Consider the following 26,315-nt stretch of genomic DNA (forward strand, 5'->3'; position numbering starts at 1 on the left):
TCACTGTGAGGATCTGTGTTCAGCCAATCAACTTCCAGAATTCTGCTGAATAAATGTTTTCTGTGGCCCAAAGTCAAAGGCCTAGTTTCACTGAGGCAATAAAGCTGTGTTTGGGCTGTACCACTTCATACTGGGGGGGGGGGGAGCTCATATGACTGGAATGCTCCTCCATAAAAAAACCATTCATACACATAAAAAATAGTATATCTGGGAGAAAATTAGACAAAATTGCTTTTCCTTGGTGTGCTAGCTTTCCTTTCCAAGTACAGGCATTAAAAATGTTTTATGGAGAAACATTTAAATTATGTGAGTTTCTCCACTTGCAGCCCCACGTTGTATAGGCTAGACTCAGATCTACTGTCTCAATGAGAACTAGGTCAAAATCAATAGTGCCAGAAATTACTCACAGATCCACTAGGTAATTCTCTCATGATACAAAGAACAACATGAATATAGTCTGTTCTTTCAACTGTTCCACCTTTTCCAACTTTTCTCCTGAACTGAATACAATGGGGAACAACTTTATCACATGGTGGAACCCCTGCTTTTCCAGGGTTCTAAACTGTGTGGGGAGCCTCCACGAGTAGAGAAGGTTTCCTGTTGCAGAAGTTTGTCCCCAATTTAAGGAGGGCAGTAGAGTCAGAGTGGAGCTAGCATGCTCATCCCTGCTGTCCCCATTGTGTAACTTGAACAACTGGATAGGTTCAGAGTTTTCTCCTTCCTGTCACTGCTTACAACCAGGTTTGCCCATAGAGAAGGGAGGAAGAGGCAGTTCTGTTCCTGAACCTTTGTTTCAGCAATGGCAGTTCTCTGTACTTCTATGGAGGCCACATTATTTACTCTTGCAGAACTTCAGTAAGAGCATCTCTAGGTCAAGAGTTATCAAAACTTCTACTAAAGGACCCAACAGTAACATTGGCTGCATTCACACATTATGATAAGCCAAGTGTGCTGCTGCACACAGCCTATTTGTTCCTGCTTCACCCAAGTGGGTAGACAAACCAAGCAGGGAAAGCTTACTATGATATCCAAACCTGGGATTCTGATTTATTGTGTCCAAACAAACTAGGATCATAAACCATCTTTAAACCTAGGTTTGCTTTTGGATTATGAATCTTGGGTTGTTTGGATCTCATAATTGTGGGTTCAGATGTCAGCCTGAACTATCCCTGCCTGGTTTATCTGCAGAAAGGGAGAGGTGAAGAGGGAGCAAATGGGTTGCATGCATCAGCGTACTGTTCATTCAAATTGTGAATAAGCCAGAACTTTTGGCTTATTGTTACGTGCAAATGCAGACATCGTGCTTTTGTTAGAACCCAACTAATTTTGGTTCTAAATCATGTGTGCAGCCCACAGAAGTAGAAAAGGCACTCTACTGTAGATGTTTGCCTAAAACATGTGGACAGCAGTGGTGCTGGGGGTGGAGCTACCACACTTGTGCACACTCTCCCTCGTTGCATGAGAAATTTGAACTGAATAGGACTTGAGCAGACTCTGGGTAGGAAAAGCAGATTGAAGGGGGGGGTTGGCATAGCAGAAGCATATTTAGGTTTGGATGCCTTTAAAATATATAGAAGAACATTGCGACATACATTAAAACTGATTCCTGCAAATAGAAGATTCATTTCAACATACTTTCATATGTTTCCAGTGGATTGCCCAGAATGTGAACTGAGACATAAATAATTTTGCAGATGGGACCTTAATTTTGGAGTTAGATTTTTATTAAGGAAATGAAGTTAACTGTACTACCAGTAAAGTTTTATAGATGTTAGTGTGATTCTATCCAAGGGGCATCTGTACCAGCCATTTCAGTACTCTCTAACCACTGCAGCCACATTACCCATACTGCAGGCCTCCAGAATTGTCTCAAGGGTTAAACATACAGCTTGTTGAGTGCTTGTATTTCAAGGACAGTCTCCTGAAGAGAGGCAGGATCTTGGTAGTTTGCATTATTATTATTATTATTATTATTTTGAAATGTCACTTTGAAACATCAATACACCTTAGGTATTTACCTAACTTGCTTCACATTTGATTCAAGGATATTTAGAGGTTGGAGAATACAAATGTTTTTCCAACTGCCCTATTTAAAATAAATGTTTTACCCTTATCTGATGCAGTAGTAGAAAAAGATATTCAAATGAAATAATGTTTCAATTAATTCAGCTGCATAGTGTGTCGCTTTTAACGGAGTCCTTCATAGTCACAAACAGAAAAGGTAAGTGATTACAGCTGCGTCCATCTACAGAGCACGTTTAAACATTACAAAGAAATGAGGAAAGCAGAAGCAACTTTAATTTCTATTTTCTCCATTTCTTTATAATGGTCTGGTTCACACATGGTTTATTTAACACATGGTTTGTTGCCCCACCTAGGGTTCGTCTGACAGATGATCAAACAAACCATGGTTTGTTTTCTCAATCCCCGAGTTGTTTGTTTCCCTCCTCCTTTGCCCGCTTCTTCTCTTCCTGTATCTCAAATACCTCTGCAATGCTATAGTACTCGCATGTACAGTGGCTAGGGTTTTTTTTAACCGCCCTTGCCTGCTGCCTCTGTAGCCTGGCGAGATATCCCATGAACAATCCATGGTTCTGGATTCACACATAATGACAAGCCATAGTTTAAACAACCCAGAGTTCACAAACCATAGGTTCTCTTTCTGGGATGTTTGTGGCTAACAAACCATAATTTGTTATTGTGGCCATGTTGACACATCATGAGAACCCAGAATTCAACAACCCAAACCATGGGTTAGCATTATGTGAGAACTGAGCCATTATTTGTACTGGCCCTAAGCAACACAATATAGGTAGACTATGTTTAATTGGACCAATAAATCATTTAAAAACATTACAAGTAAACTTTAAAACTGCATATTTTTATCAAGTGTAAAAAATTCAGTTTAAATTGTTCGGGGGGGGGTGGACTTACAGGCCTGCACTAAAGGAAACATGGGTGTCCTGGGTTTAAGAACAAAGGAGAGGGTGGCTAGGCCAGACTAGAATGTCCACCTTCTGATGCAGATACATTGCCTGTTTTTTGTTGGTATGAGCTGCATCATCCCACCCTCCTACCCAGTGAAACCCTGTTTGTTCTGTGAAGGACTACTTCTACATCAGTCTTCATAACCAACGCTTATGTCTATGGTTCACATCTGTACAGGTTAATGGAAGCCTCTGCCCAGATACATCATTTGCAAGGAGCTGCCCTCTTAGGAGTGACTACGATATGCTGCACTGCATAATGCATTTTCATTTAATAACTCACAATGATTTTGATGCAACATAGCCTATAGCCACAATGCCATAGTTTTGTAATTCTGACTTATTTTAGTGTAACATTGAGATGCCATAAATCTATGACATATGCACTCTTTCTGCACATTTATTCAGTTATGGAAAATGCAATAATACTGGAGTTTTAAAATTGTACTGTATATTTTAAAGATTTCTATCCCACCTTTCAGCAGAAGATTCCAAGGCAGCTAACAACTTAAAAAAGAATTCAACATCTAACATTAAAACAATAAATTATTAACAAATCACAAAGCAACAATACAAACAGCAGCAGGAGCAGAAATAAAAATAAATTATCTATTAAAAGCGCATGAAAATAACATTGTCTTCACCTGGAATAGAAAAGCTTGAGGTGCCTGTCTCTGGTGTAAATATTTCACAATTGCCACCTATCTAACCTCTGAAGGTGAAAGCACCCAGAGACAGGCTTCTAATGCATATCATAAGGAACAGGCAGCTTTTTGAGAGGCTTGCTGCTCTGTCCTTTTGTACTATATTTTCCAAAGAAATATATGTCTACATATCCTTTATTTAGAAAACACCACTCTCAATTGTACTTGATATTTTTCTACACTATCCAGATTAGTGTGCCAAAAACAGAGGTAAGTAGGTGGGTGGACTATATTTTATGGTACAATCACATCTACCACATGTTGCGCAATACACAAGATAATGTTGCAAGTAACCATTTCTAAGTTTTGATTCAGTTCATGGGTTAAAACCAGTATCATGCTAGCAGACCACTAGTGCTTTGTCCCTCTCTCCTCCCCTTTGCAGCCTTTCACAGCACCTGAACATCTGCTTCAGAGCATCTCCTAGCTCTCTGCAACAGATGTTGAGTTGCCCAGGGGGCTGCAAGGGGAAGGGAGAATTCATACCATTGGATCCAACCCCATGTGAAAATACTGTCTTCTATCAACAACCAGATTCCAGTAGTTTACTAGACGTTAAAAAGAGGATATAAGAAAATCATTCTTGAAAATAAAAAGAATGAACAAAATTTAATGTATTCACCCAGAAACAAAGCTAGGTCCACGTGGTACAGATCAGGTATCTTAGTTTGCAGAAATTTATTTAACAGGAATGAGCACAACAAGGCATACATACTCCTTCCTTTCCCTTCAGTAGGCAAGGTTCTTATCCAAACCAGGACAACTGCTTGCAGTTCTTGAGGGATGTCTTTGACCATAAAGCCAAAACAGAACTGGGCCAAAGAAGGCACACTGAGCAGTCTATAGAATGAAGATCATCAAGCACGTGAAACAAGCTATGTACAATGGAGCAAAAGTTTAAAAAAAAACCCTAGCAAATCTGGCCTCAATCCTGGCCAAAATGATCAGTTGGATTCCAGTGGTGAAACAAATCCCATCCATAAACCCTCACCGAAAGGAAATTGCCAAAAGCCAAAAGCCCAAAATACCCAGCGTCCCATCTTTTGTTGGGACAGTCTCTGTGGCACAGAGAAAAAAAGAAAAACCACAAGAACTAATGTATGTAGGATGAAAGATCCTTTGCAAGCACTAAGAGGCCAAAATGGAGGTAGCAGAAGAAAAAAATTATGAAGTACCCTTCATATATTTATCCAATGTAGTTCAAGAATTTTCTGCCTTTAGTAGCTTAAAAAAATCTAACTTCCAACATAAATTAAATGTACAAAATTGTAGCCATTATCTCTGTAGTCTTCCTTAACCCAAGTAAATGCCTCCATGCCACCTTTTCACCTCTCTGAAGAATTAGCAGGCCACCCTCTCCCTCCTAGCATTTAAATGAACGTAGCTCTTTTGAGGTTGTCTGGAAAAAACATTGCACAGGAAGCCTAGAAAATAGCTGACCCAGCATTAAAAACCCAAAGGACTGTCAGCCGCATTCTCATTGCCTCTCTAGTACAAAACCTTCACTCATATGGGATGATAAAGTAATTTCATCATGGCACTTGTTCAGGCAGCAGATTCCTCCACAGCTAGTTTCATGCTGCAGTGCTAACCAGAAAAAGAGGGCCTGTTCTAGTTTAGCACTCTAACCCCATTTCCCTTATCTTTTCTCAAGGAAGGTTTTTCCATGTAATATGCTAGATGGACCAACGGTCTGACTGAACCTGACAAGGCAGGTTCCTATGTTCATGTGAAGCAATGTGACATGTTGGGGACTCATCATCAATGTGAATTGCGTAAGCTGTTTAGTCATACTTAAGCTCCCCTATGGCTGCATATTACAGGGAGAAGTAAAAGTAGATAAGGAGTCTTTCAGGGACGCTTGTCTGCCATAACCGATTTTGCCACTGAGTAACTCCTGGTACACGTTTGAGAAAGGAAAACATGAGAGTGACAAGAATTGAGAACATGAAGAACTAACCTACAAATAATAAGTCTACAAATCAGGATGGAGCTAGCATGATGTTCAACAAAGGGCGGCAGCTGCGTGTCAGATTCCTCCTCCCCGATGTTTAGGCAGACTTTTCACATTGTGATACTGTCACATTGGGTGTTTTGCTGCCACCACGCTGCTACCAATGGTGAGGGGCAGGGAAAGAAACAACAAGCTGCAGGGAAACCACATAGGAAAATGTGCCTAAACATTAAGTAAAAGGGGGAACAACTGATATTTTTGGCAGCAACCTCATGCTGGGCATCACATCTAATTCTAAACTAAGAGGCAACATATCGCCTGGAACTCCCATCTCCTAAACCAGCCTTCCCCAACCTGGTGCCCTCCAAATATGTTCAACTACATATTGCATGGCTGGCTGGAGGATGCTGGGAAATGTAGTCCAACACATCTGGTGGGCACTAGGTTGGAGAAGACTGCCTTAGAGTGTAAAGGCATGTGGGAAATGCTTCACAGAAACCTATATTTAAACTATTCTATTTTTCAGAAAAAGTACTACTTTCACAAATTAGGCCATTTTGTAATATGAGACAAGTTTCTCTCTCCTGCTCTTCTGGACACTTCCCCAAATCCCTGTCACATACTCAACTTAAACATTGACCGGATAGCAGGTAAGAGTGGCTGCGAGTTGTAAGCATTATCAAGGAAGCTATACTGTAAATTGTTTTAAGACTGGGGGCAGCCGGAAGGGAGATGGACACATGGAACACACAGGCAGGGCTAGACTGCTTTGCCCTGATAGACGGTCTGTCCATGCAACTTCCCTCACTGTGCATCCAAATACAATGCTTTCTGTCTTACTCTTTCAAACTAACTGTACCATGTTTGTTATTATTTGCTGTCAGTAAATAATCCTATATTTATCCAGTATATGTCAATCCTTAGGTTTCTCTTTTATTGCAGTAAAACAGGTTAGATCCACAACTCATCCTTCTCCTGTCTCCCTTGCTTTGTCCTAATTTGCAGAGAAAGTTTAACCACAGAAAATCACTACATTCCAGACCCTTTGTTCATGTTTTGTGGGTGGTTTACAAGTGTGCTTAATACTGCATAAGAGTCCTAGATATGGAAAAGTGCCTGGCAGATTTGGATACTTTTATTTATTTTATGATCTTTTTTGTTTCTAAACTGAATTTATTTCGCATTACCTCCCAGCCATTGAGTCTTTCTAACGCCTCGCTATACAAGAGTCTGTGAGCAACCATTCTTATAGAAGAGGAAAGGCAAGTGAAGGTTCAATGATAATATATTGTTATGTAAAAAGACATCCTTTATTTCAGCAGAAATTCTTTTTTTAATTTGGAAATCAGGAAATCAGCATAGGCACACATTATGGGCAATCCTAATAATGTATATATGGCAGCTTCTTATGGGCAATCATGCAGTATCACATTTTCATTTATCATCTCAATATGGACCTCAGACATATTTTTGCTCCTACAGCAAAATATTGTGAGGAAATATTGGGGAATGAAAGAAGACAAATCCATTTCTGAACAAGGAATGTCATTTTTGGCCATCTGACATTATTACTTTTGCAGTAAATAAACTCCATACGGTATAGTACAAATATTACAAAATTTGACAGGATGATGTCTCTGTGCCTGTCACTGTGATATGCGTTAAGTATAAGCCCAATGAATACACAATACATTTGCCAGAAATGTCTTAGAAAATGAATTTTAGTGTGTGTTCTTGGTACATGGAAATATTCCAAATATGTGTTTATATATAATTTTGTTAACAGCAAGCACTGCAAATAAGGTCGAGAGCTCCTAGACATGAGTTTGCTGTGGGATTCTCAGTCACGCTTGCCTTCTGCTTTCCGGAGTCTGCAATCTGCCAGTTTAACAATATATTTAACTTGGTCAGGATTTGTACTATATCTTCCTCCCAAGAAACTGGGAGCAGGAATAAATGTGTTCTCCAGAAACTGAACAGCGGCTCTGTTTTTGGGCTGATTGCAGAATCCTGGCCTGAAATTCCATTTATGGTACTGTCAGCTTCAAACCATACTTGGATTAAAATACGATCCTTCATCTGAGAGCAAACCAGTCAGGATCCAAAAAGCTGTTTAGGCTCACTCACAGGACTTGTGCCAACCCAGTGGAATTTTTGACTTGTTTCTTTAAACAGCTGCTTTGAAATTCCCTTTGAAATTCCCTTCATTTTCAAAAGTAGGTTGCTTGCCATGTGGCGGGGCGGTGATGGCTGTTCCGAGAGAAAAAAACACACATGCCCATTTCTTCACAAAACTAGTTTTATGGTTCTTTGGAGCCTTCCAGTGCAAGGGTGAGTGGCACTATCATTATGAAGCCCATGGTGACTGCATCTGCTTCTGCTAACAAGGAACTTCCCATGTCATGATGTAGATGGGAGAAGCTGGTGTATCATACGAACGTGCCTCATACCACACCACATTACTTCTCCAGCTAATCCACTATCGACTTCAACCAGCAGCAACTCTACAAAGTCTTGCAGAGGTCCTTCCAAGATCCCTCAGATTCCTCCTCTGGCCTCTTCATGCCTTCTTGTGGCTTAGATCACAGGAAGACTCTTTCCTGAAACCTTTTCAGTGAAAGTAACTGTTAACTGTTCCCAGGTTGCTGTAGTTCTTATTTCTAGTAACAATCATAGTTTTAAGTTACAATGAGAGAAGCATGGGATGACTTGCAGCAAGTGGCAGGCAGCTCCTATTGTAGAGAAGGTAAGACAAATACAACCTCCACTGTTGTTTTTTTTTCTCTGAAATTCAAAGTTCACCCACCCAGCAACAAGTTAAATATCTGTCCATCTCTAGTGTGCTATAACTGTCTGGGTGCTGAGTGAAAAAAAGGCAGTCTCAAACATTCTGGGTCATGATTTTCCAAGGTTTGTACTTCTCTGTGTTCCTCTGCAGGACTGGGGGCACAGGATCCTAAATTCAATGCCATCTTTTCATAGTAAGGGAGAACAAGGCAATGCTTCTGCAACCCAAGAGGGAAGAATTAACCTGCTGTGCTTAGAACTGCATAAGGAAATATGGCAAATCCTTCATCAGTGTATGCAACATGATGAAACAAAGAAAAAAAGATATTCGTACTAACAGCTCATTGAGATTGTGCCCAGACAATTAAAGGGCCACAGGAGTGCACCCTTAGTTAAGGAGAGTCACACAAAGAAGGCTCCACCATTATATGCCTCAAAATTCTACTGCTTTTACAAATGACACCTCTTGAGCTAATAACTTGAAACTTGGCATTCATAATCTGCCCAATGAGATCTACAATTGTGCAAAATTTCAAATAAATCCTATAAAAATTGCCACAGGTACAGCAAGTTAAAAAGTGCTGAAAATTGACTTTTTATACTTTTTTCTCCAAGCTGCAGCCCAGCATATCATATATTTCCTTCAAATATTGGTGAAAACTACGGATGTACGTTATTCTGGCTTGTTGAAGAGGTATGTCTTTTATTGGTTTGGTGAAATTTTGAGCAGCAATTCAAAGGTTATTAAGCAATACAAAGGTTATTAAGGTTTTACTTTAGTTGAAAGCCTACAGCAGCAACTGCTGACAAAGTTATATAGGGCATGTTAATTTTCACTCTGAAGCTAGAATGTTGCCAGTACTCCTGTGTTTTCTATTGGAATTCTATTACAAAGGGCTTCTATGTCCCATGCCTACTCCTTTAGTTATGAATGAGAACTCACAACATGAGACTACACATTACTATGCAGACTGGTACCCTAGCATTGGGAGGTGGGGGAGGAGGATACAGAGATTTTAAGGCTTTGGGTCTGCTCCTCCTGCAGTGATCCCAATCTGGATCAGGGCCCCCATGCCTTCAATTTACTTTGCCAAAATGGCATCCAATTGTAAGGTAAATTCCAGGCATGGAGCTAAGGATAAAAGCCCCATACTCACCACTCTAGGGTACTAATCCATATGTGGTCCCATTAGCTTACTTTTGCATAAAAAAGAACACATGTCTTTAACATGTCTATATCTTTAACATGTTCTGAGTGTCAATTCCAAAGTCTTTAGCTTTAGACCCATTAGCCCAAACAAAGTGCTTGGCTACAGCACAGGTATCTTTAGCAGGATGAAGGAACCACTCTTTGGCAGTTTCTGCATTAGTGATCGTTTCATAGGTGGTACAAGTCTTTGATGCAACAATGAAGAGTGTTGTCTCTAGATTTATCTCAGCCAGTGTTTTGGCCATGTGAGTAACCTCAGTGTTGGATACAAACCATACACAGGGCCCTCCTTGGAATATGGCTTAAGAGCTTCAGTCACCATAAGGGATCCCAAGTCCGACCCACCAATCCCAATGTTGACCACATCAGTGATGGTTTTTCCGATGTAACCTTTCCAATCACCTCTGCAAACTTTCTGGCTGAAATTTTTCATCTTCTCCAACACTTTGTTCACTTCCAGGAATACATCTTTGCCTTCAACTAATATGGGAGTATTTGAGCAATTCTGCAGAGCAATATGGAGCACAGCACGGTTTTCAGTCAAGTTGATCTTTTCTCCTGTGAACATCTGCTCTCTAGCCTTTTCAAAGTCCCTTGATTTTGCCAGTTCCAGCAGCAGCAGCAGCAGCAGCAGCAGCAGCACTTCTTCAGTAACAAGGTTCTTGGAATAGTCAACCAAGATGTTCACTATTCAGTGTCAAGCTGAACTTGCAAAAGCGCTCCTTTTTGGCCTCAAAGAGCTGCCACAGGACCATCTGGCTGGCATGGCCCTTGTGCCACTTGGCCAGCTTCTAGAAGCTGGGGTCACCGGAGAGCACCATGCTGGACTGCGAGCAGGAGCAGCTGCTGGAGGAGGAACAGTGACAGGACGAGGAGCTTTAAACTAACATGCAGTTTGACCCTCAGAGAATTTGGAAGCTGGGGATGAAATGCACAGGGGTGGGGGCAGAAGGATCCAGGGGCTTACACCACCTTTCTGAAAGCAAAAATTCATCACAAAGGCCCCAATCCTTCCTCTTACTTTCTATATGGTAAAGGAAAAGGAAATGCGAGGATCGTGTTTCACACTAGGGGTATAATCATATGATACACTGAATGTGGTTCACACTCTATGTATGTTCATTAAGATGGTTGTGAGAATCTAGCCCTAGTAAGTCATTCTCATCATGTGTAAGCTCTACACAGGAGGAAGGGAAGCGGGAATGAGCTTGCTAGCTCCACCCTTCCCTCCCCATTTCTTCATGTGGAAGGCAACTATCTGCAGTGGGCAGCCTCCTCTGTCTGTGGAAGTTCTCCCTGGGATTATAGAATTCAGATTCTTGAAATGAAATCATGATTACCATTATTTAATTATTTATAATCCTATTTATCATTTAGGTAAACTCGTAAGAAAGCAGACGGAAATACATTGGGGAGAGGGTAGGACTGCCAACTCCATAATGATAATTTCATTTTCAAAAACCAGAGAAATTTAATGATCAAAAACCCCTGCCAGTTTAAAACCAGAGTTAAGGCTATCTCATGTTGGCTTAAGCTCCTCAAAGCCAGGAAATTGGAAGCTGATGCCTTAACTCACATGCCCTGTGATCAGTGATGATGCTGTGTAATGTCACAAATTGTGCTTGCTTACAACTTACCCTCCATGCACCCACCTTTTCCTTGGTCAGCAAAGATGCCCCACTTTGTCCTGGTCCTGCATTGCCTTATGAAGCATCTAAGGTTACTGCTAGAAGAGGGTTCCTTCCCATTGTTTAACCTATCCTGCCAGCAGCTGATGTAAACAATAAACTGGCATGGGTCAACTGACAGGAGGATTCCTCAAGCAAAACAGTAAGCTCAGATGCTTCATAAGGCAATACAGGACCAGGACAATGTGGGGCATCTTTGCTGGTCCCAGGTACACCATCCTCCCCATCTGGATTTGTGCCTGAAAGACCAAGGAAAAGGGTAGGTACATGGAGGGTAAGTTGTAAGCAACTACAATTTCTGACATTGCACATGATCATCACTGATCACAGGGCATGTCAGTTAAGGCATCCACGTTCAGTTTCCTAGCTTTATAGAGCTTGAGCTGATGTGAGATAGCCTTAACTCTGGTTTTAAACTGGCAGGTTTAAAAAAACACACACACAATTGAATAAAGATGTGGTTCAGGCCAATTAATCAAGACAAAGACTTGTGAATTTCAATTTATTTATTTGCACTGTGAACCTGCCACCAAGGACTAATTTAAATAGGTCCTTTTTGCAAATAATAAATGATACCACTTTAGTTGTCTCATTTTTACTCATCTAATTTATGCTTACCTTGTTCAACTTATATAAAAATGCAACTTTATGGAGCCATGTGATTATGTGAAAAGTGCAGATTTAATTAAAACAGAGGCTAATATCTAACCCACACAGTTTCAGAGCAAACCTGGAACATACAACACAAGCCTGCCCTGAAGGCTGAGAAGTAAATGGCAAATTACAAAGAGCTTTTTAAAAGCCACACTCTTTTAAAGCTGATCTCATTATTTTGGACAGCAGACAATTTTATATAGGGGTTGCCAATGCTCAGGCTGATTGCATACTAGTTCTTCGCAATCTACATTAAGTTTATCATACAGTTATTTCAAGATAAGAAAACAATCCTTCTTCAAGGCTACCACAGTATTTTCTCTCACACAATTAGTGCAGGAGGTTTGGAGCCAGAGGCCCAAAGGAAACGTAATTACTGTAAAACCCCCAACAATATTATAAACCTGATCTATGAAAACATTGTCTAAAAATATTTTCCATTTTAAATAGAGCAAGGATGCTCAGTGTACAAATTTTAAAACCTGTATTACTAGAAAATATTCACCATCACCCTGAACTAGCAAGGATGAGGGTGATCAATGCATAGATGCAGACTTCTAAGCATGGATTTCCTTGCTGAATTGAGTCCTGTGCGCAGGGTGCTGCACAAGGGGAAAAAATTGCTCCCAGAACCTGTACCGCAGTTATCCCGGTTGATTGGGATTCATGAGCACAGCTCCTACCAGATCCTAAGCAAAAGCAGAGCTGACAAAACTGGAATTATTGTGTGCGTGTCATTCCCTACTCACGGTTGTTTATGGGTTCTTTAGCTGACATCGTGACCCTCCAGTTTTATTTATGTCTTTAAACAGCACTTTCAGCAAGTTTTGAGGGTAGAGAAAATGCAGTATTATTTATGAAAGTGAAAGAAAATGCTTTTTCCACTTGTGTAATTGCACTATTCTGCTATACCACTGTGCTACCTAGAGGTTATGTAGCAGAAAAGCATGAAAGGAAATGCTATTTTTGTGTAGTGCTCAGATCTCAATTCTGTGACAAAACCGAAAGTAGATGCAGCAGATTAAAAGCCTCTTGTAGAAGTGATTTCAGTCCTCTCCCTGCCCTCCTCCAGCTACTTTCCTCCTAAAAGTACATGCAATTAGTGCTGCCAAAACAGAGTGCCCTTACACATAATGATCTATCCAGACAAGATCTTTCACTTCAAATGTGTACCTGTGTTTTTACCTTAGTAAGCAGTTTCCATTCACAGCATACCAGAGGGAATGGTAGCGGCATGGGAACACTGTCAAATTATTTCCCTAGTATAAACGATGGGTGGCATGAAACCATTACAAATCAAGAATAATTTAATCAGTCTGGAAATCACAGAGCAAAACAAAAGTTGTCACACAAGTCAAGCAATAGAAAGAGGAGCACCACTAGAAAAATGTGGTAAATAAACCTTTAAAAGGCTTATTCTTGTGCAATAAAAAATAAAAATGCTGATACTTTTAAATTTAAAAGCTTGCTAGAGTTTAAAACAGGAAATTTGACATTCTTTATCTTTAAAGAACTTTCTTGCAATCCTTTATCTGAAAAGATCTCTAGAGAAGTTTTAATCCAAAATGCATTATTTATATTCAACAAAAATAAAATTTACCTCCATTCTCATGTTATCACAGGAGTAAAAACCAATGTAGTTTGTCATGGAAAGCATGCCAAATGCTGTCTGAGTGCTTAAGTATGAACTACTCTAAAGAGGATGGTGATGATAATGCTTAAGTTCAACAACAAAAAGTCATGAGATAAACAGAACAAATAAGTTTAAATTTTACAAAGCATATATGTAAAGCATATATATGGCTTTAGTACACTTTTCTAAACCCATTCGGAGCAATTGCAGGCTTTACTGATATAGATAAACTCAAAGGAGGAAGTGGCCGACATTGTATGTATGTACTCCAAACAGTGATCAAAGAAAAGAGCTGTGTTAGCAGATCTGATCAGAATAGCAGAGTTGCCTGTTTTTGGATGAAAGGGAAAAGAAGCAACATCTGCCAATTTGAAGAATATGAAATAGAACTGGAGCATCAATCAAGTAATTGGTGAAATTAACCTTTCAGTTCACTAATCACAAATTGTGACTTGTGAGCTGATGGCATTCTTCTAAGGGATTAATTCACTGCCTCTTGTAATGCATTTAGAATAATTTTCCAGATAAGAAGTTGTTTCCAGAATTCAGTCAAAAGAAGCTTGCTATCATTAAATCTCTGAAGATATATTCTCTGCTCTGATATAAATATTTATTAACTAATGGTCAAAATCAAGACCAGTAAAAGAGTAAGGGAAACATTTAAACTCAATTGTGATACTTTAAAAAAAGATAAAGCTTGCAAAATATATTTCAAGGATCTATAGCTATGGTGAAATTTCAAATTGCGAACATCCTTTGAAGTGAAAGGCATGTCCCTGACACATTAAATCAGGCAGGATGATTAAGAAATACTTCAAAAATTGCGTCATGCCAACCCATCCTGACCTTTACTACAAACCCTCAGGTCTCCAATAAGAGCTGGGTGCTTTGTCAAAGCAATTTACCAGACATCTTATTAGCTTTGTCAGGGGTCTCACTCTTTAATTTGTTCAAAATAGTTTGCAAAGGCGTTCTGTGCACCCTTTGAAGACCATGTATGCAGATGAACTTTCTAATTCATTTTGCCTCTGAACTGGGGAGTCATCAGTTTCTCAGAAACAATAGATTCTGCCAAGTGTCTTTTCTGGCACTCAAAGAAAAACACAGGTGTTACCTTTGGCCTCCAGAAAGAGGAAATACCATTCTGATTAAAATTTGGGACACACTAGCCAAGACAACCTGAGTTTCCCTCGTTGTCATCCCACCATCATTTGAATATGTGAATTGATGTGAGACATGCCGCTTGCAACTCAGACACATAATTGGATAATTCCTGGAAGCCAGAAAGAATACACAGGCTGAGGAAAAAAATCTGCTATATTCCAGAGCAGCACATGGGGCAGCCTATAAAAATCATAGCCAATGTGCTCCATATCTACCTTTCAGCTTTTTCCCATAGGAATCTATTCCTTCATACCCTGAAAAATTCCATGCCAGAGTCATGGTTCTTACAGAGCTGTGTAAGAACCTAAGAGTTCGGCCACCGACTTCTCAGGAATTAGAATTTCATCCCGTTTTTATGCCATTGCTTATTTTCTTTTGATGAGCGGTGCAGTTTTTCTTGAGCACATACAATTATTCCCTTTATCCCAGCATTGCCTCATTTCTTTCCATTAAGGCTGAAACACACCCTTGAGCATGTAACACTGAACACACCCATAGCTCATAAAAACACTTTCCAACGTTTTTCTCCTCTCTTACTATGAATCATCCCTGTCGATGCAAATCACAAGGGTTGCCATTTACTATAAGGATCTACTAGTTGAATTTTGCTTTTATGCATTCCTTTCTTTGATTCAGAAACTATTATGACTTCCAACATTGAACTTCACTGTTCCCAGTAAACATACCCTCAGCCCAACAGTCAGACAGGTTGATTTGGGAATCACTCTTGTAGAGCACCTACCATCAGAACTTCAGAGAGTCTTGTCAGGGACAATCAGGTGCTCAAAAGAAGTGGAAAATCATTCATGTTTGGGAACTCTTTTTTATTTTAAGATCTGTAGCTATTCATGAACCTGAGGTGCTGTAATGTGGTAAAATGTGTTTTCATTTCACTGTGGTGAAATGTGTCTGCGAGGTGTCATCATAAGAAGATAAATTCATGATCAAGAACTGCAAGTTCCAATTTGAACATTAGAAGGAATATGGAAAGGAAAGGAGTTGGACACAAAGGAAGGACTCAAAGATTTGGAAATGTACAAGTGGCTTCTCGTGTTTTTAACAGCATGGAAAACGAGTACCTCTGAGGCCTCTTCAGATGTTCCTCTATGCAGTCACTGAACATATGAAGGGATCATACCTGTTAGCCCTGCTTCTGATCTAACTGCTATACATGTATAGGTTCTCCGCACAATTAGGAAGTGATCGTGCAAGATTCATGTACTACACAGAAGTCCTTTTCAAAAGATGTGATGCTTCTTCTCTTCTATACATTCAGTGTACATGTTATGGAAATGTATGGAGGGACTTCCGGTTGGAGCCATGTCGCCCTGGCAGCGTTCTGTGGAGGCTCTGCAGGACACTATCTCAAACAGCTTTTTAAAAGGTTGAAAAACCTTTTCATCTTCCTCTGGAATTAAAAGGGGGAGCAAGAGCAGCATCTGGATGAAATCTTGGAAGAGCAGCTTATTTTGCGACACAGCAGAAGGGTTGATCTCCAAGGTACCCTGCCAGAGCTTAGACATCGTTCAAAGTTGTTTTGAAACTCCTATCTAATTAGGAGCACACAGGGCTGACAAGTTCCAAATGTAGTTATTAGTGTTTATAGACTAAGAAATACCAACAATATTTGAGGACCTGCAAGATCTGTTTGAAGGATGGCTACATCAAGGAGGAAAAAAGGAGCAGGATCTCCGCTGACCCCCCCCATACCTCCCGTGGCAAAGACTCCGAGAACCGAAGGAAATACAGGGGAGTTACTTGCTCTGATGAAAACTTTGTCTTCGCAATTTGCTGAACAGGCTAAGAGGCTGGATACAATTCAAAATTCCATCACCGCTCTGCAAGGGGCTGTGGACTTAATTAACACTTCTTGACAAAAAATGGAGGCGAAGGTTAACAAGCTGCAAGATCGAGTGGCAGTGCAGGAGATTGCATCACAAGCTTTTTATAACAATTTCTCTGTCAGAATCTCCCAACTTGAGGCTTTCACGCGCAGGGAAAATGTACGTATTATTGGTATCAAAAATCTACCTACTGATATAAATTTGTCTACTTTTGTAGATAAACTTCTGCATGAGATACTCCCTGTGTCATCTGATTATTTACTTGATATTGAGCAGGCATTCCATGTGCCAAATGCCAAAGGGACTGGTTATACGATTATAGTCCAATTTGCAAGAATCTCCACAAAAAACTATATCCTGCGTTTGGCAAGAGGGGGCGGAAATCTTTTTTGGGGATCAAAACAAGATAAAGTTATGTTATTTCCAGATTACACCAAAGAAGTTGCTGATAAAAGAAGGCAATTTACCAAGACTAAAAACCTGGCAAAACAAATGAACTTACAATATAATTTAAAATATTTAAAATATTTTGCATTTTTTCTGAAGGTCGGATGAAGAAGTTTCTAAATCACGAAATGGCAGGGGTGTGGCTAATCGGAAAAATGCGTGAGACTTCTGTTCCAGCCCCATGAACTGGAATTTATAAACATGTTTTGTCAACTGGCTATGTTTAGTCTGTAAGATCCAGGCTAGGCCAGAGATAATTGCTCATATATATCCGGCTTTTTTCTCTCTCTTTTTTTCTCTTTTAAATCCTTTCTCTTTAAAATGGATATGATATACTGTACTTAAATCTACTGTCTGAGGGTGTATAGAAATGTGCACACTCATTTATATATCTAGTACAAAATACATTAGTGATTGTTGTAAGGTTGATTTTAAGCTTTATTATTATATAACAGTAAAAAAAATTAGTGATTTGTTATTATTACTTATCCTTTTTAATTTCCTTCCTTTTTATTATTATTACTAACATTATTATGAGACTTTGGTTAGTAATATTTTTGGCTGGTTAAATTGTTAAGTTCTATTATGATATGTTAACTGAAGGGCAATATATGGTTATTGGAAATGAATTGTAGGCCTGCTTCCTTGCTATAAGACTGATTATGTGATATTGAAATGTAAGGTTGATTACCTATGCAGTACTGAATTGTAATATTGCCAATGTTATAGGCATAACTTTTAAGTAGAATGGGATTTGAAGTTTGTGTGTAATGGAGTTTAAATTTAATCCTTTTAAGTAACTTTTTAATATTTTTTTCATTTTCTTTCTTGCTTTCTTCTTCCTTCTCCTTCTTTTGTTTTCTTTTGTTTTCTCTTTTTCATTATTGCTGTGTCCTCCTAAGAATACTGTACTTTTGGGAAACTGTAGATAATGATTAGGTTGTTGGTACTGTTTATTTCATTTATAAAGATAAAAAATGGAATAAAAAGTATTTTTTTTTAAAGGAAATGTATGGAGAGGGCTATGGATCTCACCCAAATACAAAGAATACTGAAAGTCAGTGGAATCATGTTATTCACAAATCTGGAATCCCTGCGTCTTGTGAACCTCTGAACTGAGTAACCACTTGTTTTGAACATCCAAATCAGCTCTGCTTCCAGTTTCAAACTAACTGGGCATGCAAGTCCACACGAAAGAGTCATTGAAGAAATGACTTCAAGGATTATTTAATCCAATTCTTGTACTAGATAAATTCAGTAGATCTAAGCCCTCATTGGCAGTTGCTCATCCACCTGAGTTTTTAAAACCTCCAGTGATTCTACAATGCATAGGCATACACACTGGGCACGTTCGCACGACATGCTAACCCACAATGGGTGACTAGCTACGCACCGTGGGTGTTTTGCCAACAACCCACAGTGTGTGGTTGGTGTGCCTGAAAGGCGATTGGGTGAACAACCCATAGTGTATGGCTTCCTTCCCCCCTCTTCCCCACTTCCCTACTCCTACTCCTCCTGCCCACTCAGGCACATATCCCAGCAGCCTGTGCAGCAGAATACGCATCCTGTGACCCCTCACCAAATGACCTGAAACTTAGTATGCACATCCCCATTAGGGTTCTCCACAAGATACAGTGCCAAAAGGACGATTTTCATAACTTTTAAAGGAGCTGCGTGGGATCATCCAAACACGGAGGGGGGCGGATTTAAAGTGTCCAAACCTTGGCCAAATGTCAAGAAACTTCATATGCACATTCCTCCTAAATTTCTAAACAACATGCTGTGACTAACACATACACTCCTTATTCCACAATTAAATGCAGGGATTTGCGCTTGCAAGAAGTTCTTCAGGAATGCAGGGGGTGCAAGGATTGCTAGGTGCAGACACAGCTAGATCTACCTAGATACCTGCTCAAGGCCATGGCACAGATTAAACACATCTGCCAAGAGAAGTATACATGGCAAAGAAGTGAGGGAGCATGAGAAGGGAGACTGCCAAGACGGGACGGAGAGTGCAAAATGTTGCTGGGCCAGGAATTGAGATCGCTTGCAAGCAGCCTTTTTTGGCCTCTGTAGCCGATTGTCATTACCCATGATAAAACTGCAGTCCAGGTTTGGATGAGACGCCAACCCATTGTGGGTAAAACATCCCACAGGACAGACCAACGGTTATAGAAAACAACCCACACTGTAGAAAGCTGTCCAAGTTCATACAACACACTAATCCATCATTGGTTGTTCAAACAAACAACCCACAATGGGTTAGCATGTTGTGTGAACACTGTCCCTTAGCAAGCGTCCCAAGATTCTTACATTTTGGACATTTTCCACAGTATCCAACCTAAATTAGCTTTGCCACAACTTGAACCCATTGCTTCTTTCCTTTCTTGCAGTAGCTCTGAAGCAGTTGTTTGATTTATGCTTTACAAAAGCTTTTTAGATACCCTTTTTTCAAATATCAATGTTAATACTTTTTTTTTTTGGTCTTCTCAGCTGTACAAATGTGACTGTTCCCTTGCCATGCCTTCCAAACTAATCACTGCATTTGTGGCTTTCTTGTGAATCTTCCGCTATATGACTAGATTCATTGTTTCTGTTAATAAAATCTAAAATGGCATTTGCTGTGCTTTTTAAATAAATGCCCAAGTAACCACGTTTAAGCAACACTCCCTCCATCAGCTGTTTTCAAGTACTGTCAAGAAATGCCATTTGGAATCAAAACTCCCCTCCCTCTTTGTACTGAAATCTACTGTCATACCTTGCCAAATGCTTCACAATCTGGACCTAATCTAGCAAGGAGTTTAGTGAATATAAACACTGTGATCCTCTAATCTCTAAACATTTCAGATAAATGTAAAGACCCATTCACATGGCTGTTTTGAAAGGGGTCAAAGGTACGTCCAACCTACATACGCTCACCTTGGGCTTTCATCAGCCCTCATCTATCCACAACTATGTATCAGTTATGAGTCTGCTTGACAGGATTCAAGTAGCCTGTATAACAGCATTCCCCAACTCCCATCAGCCCCAGCCAGCATAACCAATGGTCAGTGATGATGGAAGTTGTACTCCAAAACATCTGGAGGGCACCCGGTTGAGGAAGTCTGTTTTACAAGAAGAAAAGTGATTTTTCCAGTCCTGCTCACTTCCTGCACTTCTCCATTTTGTGTTGTAGAACTGAGATTTAATTATCAGTTCCATGTACCATCTACGTATGTTTAGAAATAATATAAATAATAAAGTCATAAGAGCAAATCACAGATACTTCTACAGCAGTTATACAGGAGCAAGTACCTCACTACTACACAAGTGACATGTACAACAGCACCTATGTTCAGGTGATGGGGGGAGGGAAGGAAGAAGAAAACGCATACATTCATATTTGCTTATCATTAAATACCTCTGAAGGAATACATGTCATGACTTGTTTTCTTTGCCCTTTGATTACCACATAAAGAATAAAGCAAGTTAATGGCTTCAGCTCACCAAGTCATAATTTGTGCAAAATGTTTCTTTCCTTCCTTTGTTCTCTCTGAAAAAGAAAGTTTCCACATGCGTGCCTGCTAGGAGACAGACAAAGGCATTAAACACCAAGTTTTTCTGTGAAAACTCAGAGACCAAGCTGTGCACTGGGCCCACCAGTGTTTCTTTTATATCAGAGCCAAGTAACATTCTTTGATAACAGTTTCATCTCTCAAGAGGTGCAAATCACTATATGCTATCTTATTAAAACCATTTGGAAAAAAAAGGCAAATGCTCTGGAAGCCAAGCATTTGTGCAATTTCAAGTGCTTTGCAACTATCAATGGATGCAAATGCCTCTCTTCAACTGGCTTTAATTTAGAACCATGTTATCATGCCTATCCAGGCTTAAATCAATATATTGTTCCAAAATGAATATCCAAGTAAATATTGCATCTCAGTTCAAAAATAGCCCCTCCCTCCATTCTTTAAAGCCATCTGAAATAGGATTTGTTCAAACAACCCTTGCCTAACCTATCAGTTGCTAGCAAGCTACACGGTCAGTTTTCACCAGTCCATTTTTGTGGTCCTAACTGTTCATTAGGATCCCAATCTACAAATACATAGCAAGCCTACTCAAGCCATTAAGGCAATGCTAATAAGGAAGATGACAGATTCTATGAATATGTTAACTGCTTCTTTTTGAGAGAGAGAGAGAGAGAGAGGGAGAGAGAGAGAGATGCAGGGACAGAAACAGTAACAAGCATTATCCTCTGTTGAACTTGGGTCAAGAATACTAGGCAAGGCAAAAAACAATCCACATGACAACTGAAGACAAAGAGAAAATGCCACATCATTGTCAGACACCAGCAATTAAACCTTTATGAAGCAGAAAATATACCTGCCAGCATTTGCGTACGCAGACACCTGCCGTTTGTGCCAGTGCATCTCACTTTCATTTCTCAGCAGCACTGCTCTGGATGGCAGCAGGCCAAGTGTTCAGTCCCGCATCTGACCTTTTAATTAAAAGGCACCAACAGCTCATCGCTACCTGCAATCACTGTACTTGCGATCACGGTGAAAGTTGCACCAAAACTCCCTCAGGAGATCACAGTTCTCAGCTTTTCCAGGAGATAAGAACTCTACAGGTACATGCCAAATTTAAGAATAAAGAGCTCCTACAATGATGGACATGGAAATCAATGTTTGCACCAAGCAGGGAACTGGAAAGCACCTGAGGCCCACGACTCGGTTCTTTCTAGGTATGAAGTATAGATACACCGTGGACCCTGAACTGGGCTGAAGTCCCTACTCAGCCTTGAACTTACTGGATGGCCTTTGCCAAGACATTAAATTACAAGCTCTAAAATGAGGATAATAAAAGATCAGGGCGTGACTTAAATAAATAAACATGATAAAAAGTTACGGGAACTAGTATGATAATCAATAAAAGTATCTTAGAAATTCTATTGATTATAGCAACATTGTGCACGTGCTCATTCCAGGTGACTGAGTAAAGCTTCCTGAGGCACTTCACTATGCTTAGGGTATGTCTTGCATGATCTGTATGACTGCTAAATATAAATTATTTATCAATTAAAGGTAAAGGTAAAGGTGTCCCCAACCAGTCGTGTCCGACTCTAGGGTGTGGTGCTCATCTCCATTTCTAAGCCGAAGAGCCAGCGTTGTCCGAAGACGGTTCTGTGGTCATGTGGCTGGCATGACTGAACACCGAGGTGCATGGAATGCTGTTACCTTTCCCGCCGAAGCGGTACCTATTTATCTACTTGCAATTTCTTGCTTTCGAACTGCTAGGTTGGCAGGAGCTGGGACTGAAGATGGGAGCTCACTCCGTCACGCAGCACTCGGGTCTTGAACTGCTGTCCTGCCGACCTTCCAGTCTGCAGTTCAGCGTCTTAACCACTAAGCCACCAATATTTATCAATTATTTCCATTTAAACTGACTTTCACTAAAAACCAATAACATGGTGGGTAAAACAGCATTAAAACATTCAACAACAGAATAACAGTTATAACATAGAGATAGTTATATATATAATTCTGATAAATAATGTAATCAATTAATTAATCCACAGCAGAGCTAACCAGTCATAAATGCTGGTGTGAACAAACATATCTTAGCGTGATGCTGAAATGATAGTAAGGTTGGCACCAGGTGTAAGATTGGGGCACCATCACAGAGAAGGCCCTATCTCATGTCACCACTTGATGGTCTTCCCATGGTGATGAGACAATGAGACGGGCCTACCCCACAGGTATCAGAGCACAGGCAGGCTGGTACAAGGAAGGGTATTCCTTCAGAATGAGATCTTCTCATAATGAGTAGCAACAGTAGCTCCAGTTGTTACTGATTCCCACTGGCACAAAAATTTCTACTCTCGAACTTTTGCGCTCCAGGGGAAGTTATTGGTTGGTAAGCGTCACACAGCACAGTTGTATTTGTAGATATTCATCAGCATTTCTAAAAGTCAGCCTCAAGAAAACAAGCATAGGACTCTACCAAGAAAAAGGGGGATGAGTCTTTATGAACTTTGGCAAGAAAAAGGGGGCTGAGTCTTTATGACCACAATTTTTGGCTTTGCCAAAATTTATGAACCCCTGGTTATGCGTGAACACAGTTGTCCCAGCCACCCACATGTCTTAATTTCCTCTAGTTCCCTTTCCCCTGGAATAGTTATGCATATTGCTGAATGGGTCTTTGTTTCTTGACTGCTCTGAGGACATAGTAGGTAGTAATAGTAATAATTTATGGGCAAGCAAGGCAGTGGTCACCATGGACTAGATTTGGCAATGAGATTCTAGCTGATGACCACTGGTATAGAAGTTTCACATCTTTATGATTATAAAGTGTTTCCATTGATAATTAAGTACACTTCCATAGTTATCGCTTCATTCGTCTTTTGATTACTTTGGGATAAAAGATTTGTTCTGTTCACTAGGCAAGGGGTGGGGAACTTCCAGAACACCAAGCCTCAGAATCCATACCACGGATTCCCCCTGGCCACCTCCTTCTCTCCCCAGACAACACCCACGTTATGACAAAAATATACCCCATTTACATACAGCTTTCAAAACAAATGCTTTTGAATATTCAGAGCTTAACAATGAAGGAAAACTCTCTCTCTCTCTCTGTGTAGGGGGGAATTTAGTTTCATATTCTACACAGAAAGGTGGGCGTGAAACTGCATCTCCATCCACACCATTCAGTATGCATGGGGTTTGCACTAGACATCTTATGTTAGGATGCATATCTGTACTCAATCTAAATGTACATCTCTCTCAATACAGCAAGAAAATTGCATGTGCTCACATGTACGATCTCTCTTGCTGGATACCTGGATAAAAAACTCTACATACACATTATCAAGGTTTTACAGAAGTTACAGCTTTTCTCAAAGAAAATATTTCATAATCCAAAATTGTTCTTTTTTTCTCATTTCAGGGGCAGGGGACAAAAAGGTCCCTGGGAAAAAATGCTGGAAAACTCCCCCCCCCCGAAATTGTGTGTGCTTGTGTGTGTGTGTGTGTGTGTGTGTAAGGGGGGGGAGTGTTTGGCCCTTCACATCTTTACTCAGTAGGTAATGTACCAGTCTTGGGCTGCCTGGAAGTCTCAAAGTGTGACCCCTTCAGAATGTTCTGTCTTCAGCCAAGAAACTTACTGTTTACACCTTTTCCCAACCTGGGGTCCTTAGATATTTTTTATTACAATTCCCATTATTCCCAACCATTAGGACTGCTGGCTGGGGATTATGAGAATTGTAGTCCAACACCATCTGGGACCTCAGGTTGGGAAAGGTTATGTAAACCTGCTGTGTGTAGTCATAGCACATGCCTAGTTTAGGTGGGAAATGTGCCAAGTGTTTCTAATGTTTATTCTCTAAAACACCTCATGTGAAGCATCCCTTTGATTTGCCATTTGACAAAATGAAAACATGGGTCTCGGCCATGAAGGACAGTCTATTTATTTATTATTGCATTTATATCGCTCTTTTTTTTTCTCTTGCGAGGAACCCAAGGCAGCTTACATGGTCCCCTTCATCTCCATTTTATTCTCACAACAACCCTGTGAGGTAGGTTAGGCTGAGAGTTAGTGACTGGCCCAAAGTCACCCAGTGAGCTGCATGGCCATGTGGGGACTGGATCCCAGAGCTCCCAAATCCCAGTCCAGCACTCAGACTTCTACACCACACTGGCTAAATGAAATCATATGGCATTGCAAGCAATATCTGAACCCCAAAAAGTTAAATGTGAGTTTACTTTTAATGCTGGCAAATGAAATAAATATGAATATGATAGAAATAATTATGGGCAGTTTTAAATCATTTGGGCATAATGATTTAAACACACAGGTGTTCAGCATGAGACTGTTGTCAGTGTACACATGTACCATAAATCACTGAGTATCTTGTAAAATCAGTTACAAGGGCAGGACATTGTAGATCTGCTCTTACAAGAGAAAGACCCCTACACCTGCACTGCTAAGAGCAGAATCAAATGTACAAACATGACATTCCTCCAACTTTCATTCATTCTTCTGATTTATTCTTGTCACGGAAGAAAAATCCCCCTTTTTTCATGAATCTCATGAAAAAGAATAATGTTGGAAATGGAAAATTTGCAAAACCCTATGTCTCTTTCAAACACTGCTGCATTTGAGGCTCTGGTCTCAGTGAGCTCTGCATATACCAGAAAAATTGAATGGGTTAGTAAGCACACAATCTGGAATGGATGTTAAAACTGAACTATTAAATAAAGATGACATTTTCATGACCAGGAGTCTGTGGGTATTAGAAATCAGGCAGGCGCATAGCCTTGAGGCAAGTTTCAAGTGTAAAAACACTGATGCCCATAGAGAAGGCTAGCATCTTCAATGGGATCTGCCATGCTACAGGTCGCAATTGCCTGCAGACCAACAGGCAATCAACATTTCTTTTTAATTTTCTGGATCAGTCTGGAATGGACATTTCAGACATTGCTGGCTGTGATCCACATCCCATCCATGCACAGGCATAATGGGACAACAACTGGGTGACTTGCTACGTATTCTCTGAAATTAACAAATACCTTCATGCTCTCACACCTTTTACAGTGCAATCCTATACATGTCTATTCAGAAATAAATCCACAGATGTCAATAAGCCTTACTCCCAGGTAAGGATGCATATGATATCAGCCCTAATTCTGCTCTGGTTCCTACAGCGTATAGAAGTCACACAAGCAGAGCTACCTTGCCAAGAATAAGCCTGTTTGGTCTTATTAACTCTGCACATCAGAAAACTCAGGATGAGAAGAACAAGAACCTTAAAAAGGCCTATTTCAATGAAACAGCAAAATACCTTAATTCTCACTCTTAACTTTTATGCCTGCCTGCCGATCTATATATGTTAAAGCCTTTAAAGACACAATCCTAGGTATGTTTAGACAGAAAAAAGTCCTACAATTCCCATAATCCCCAGCCAGCCATGTTGACTGGAGAATGCTGGGAGATGTAGGACCTTTTTCTGTCTAAACATGTTTAGAACTGCTCCCTAGTGCGCCTTATAGGGCAAAGCTCTCAAGCTTTACAGTCAAAATTATTTTAACGTTTGGAGAGAAAACGAAAGGAAGGAAATAAGAAGAAGAAAAATATTCAAGAGATTTACCACTGGAAAAAGCAACAAAGAAATGTTGCTCTCATGAGGAATGCAAAGTGAAATCTGGAAATCTGATTCAGGAGAGGATTACCAAACCTGTTCTATACATTGCTTTAAAACACACTCTA

The 26,315-nt window shown here is 40.1% G+C and overlaps 1 protein-coding gene across 2 annotated transcripts in view; it reads right to left on the minus strand.

Annotated features, from left to right (window-relative positions):
- Window positions 1-26,315, minus strand: part of ROR1 (ROR family WNT receptor 1) — a 284,327-nt gene that overhangs the window by 178,147 nt on the left and 79,865 nt on the right. The window contains exon 1 of one of the 2 annotated variants that reach the window (XM_084852305.1): window positions 21,435-21,503. The exons of the other annotated variant lie outside the window; for it this stretch is intronic. Coding sequence (XP_084708431.1) covers window positions 21,435-21,492 — 58 coding nt within the window. The 5' untranslated portion in view covers window positions 21,493-21,503. Of the gene's footprint in view, window positions 1-21,434; window positions 21,504-26,315 lie in introns of those variants that run through there. 2 annotated transcript variants of the gene reach the window in all.

This window comes from Heloderma suspectum, chromosome 4 (genome assembly GCF_057233095.1).
Source record: "Heloderma suspectum isolate Gila_16-S chromosome 4, 16-S_ref, whole genome shotgun sequence".
Lineage (NCBI taxonomy): Eukaryota > Metazoa > Chordata > Lepidosauria > Squamata > Helodermatidae > Heloderma > Heloderma suspectum.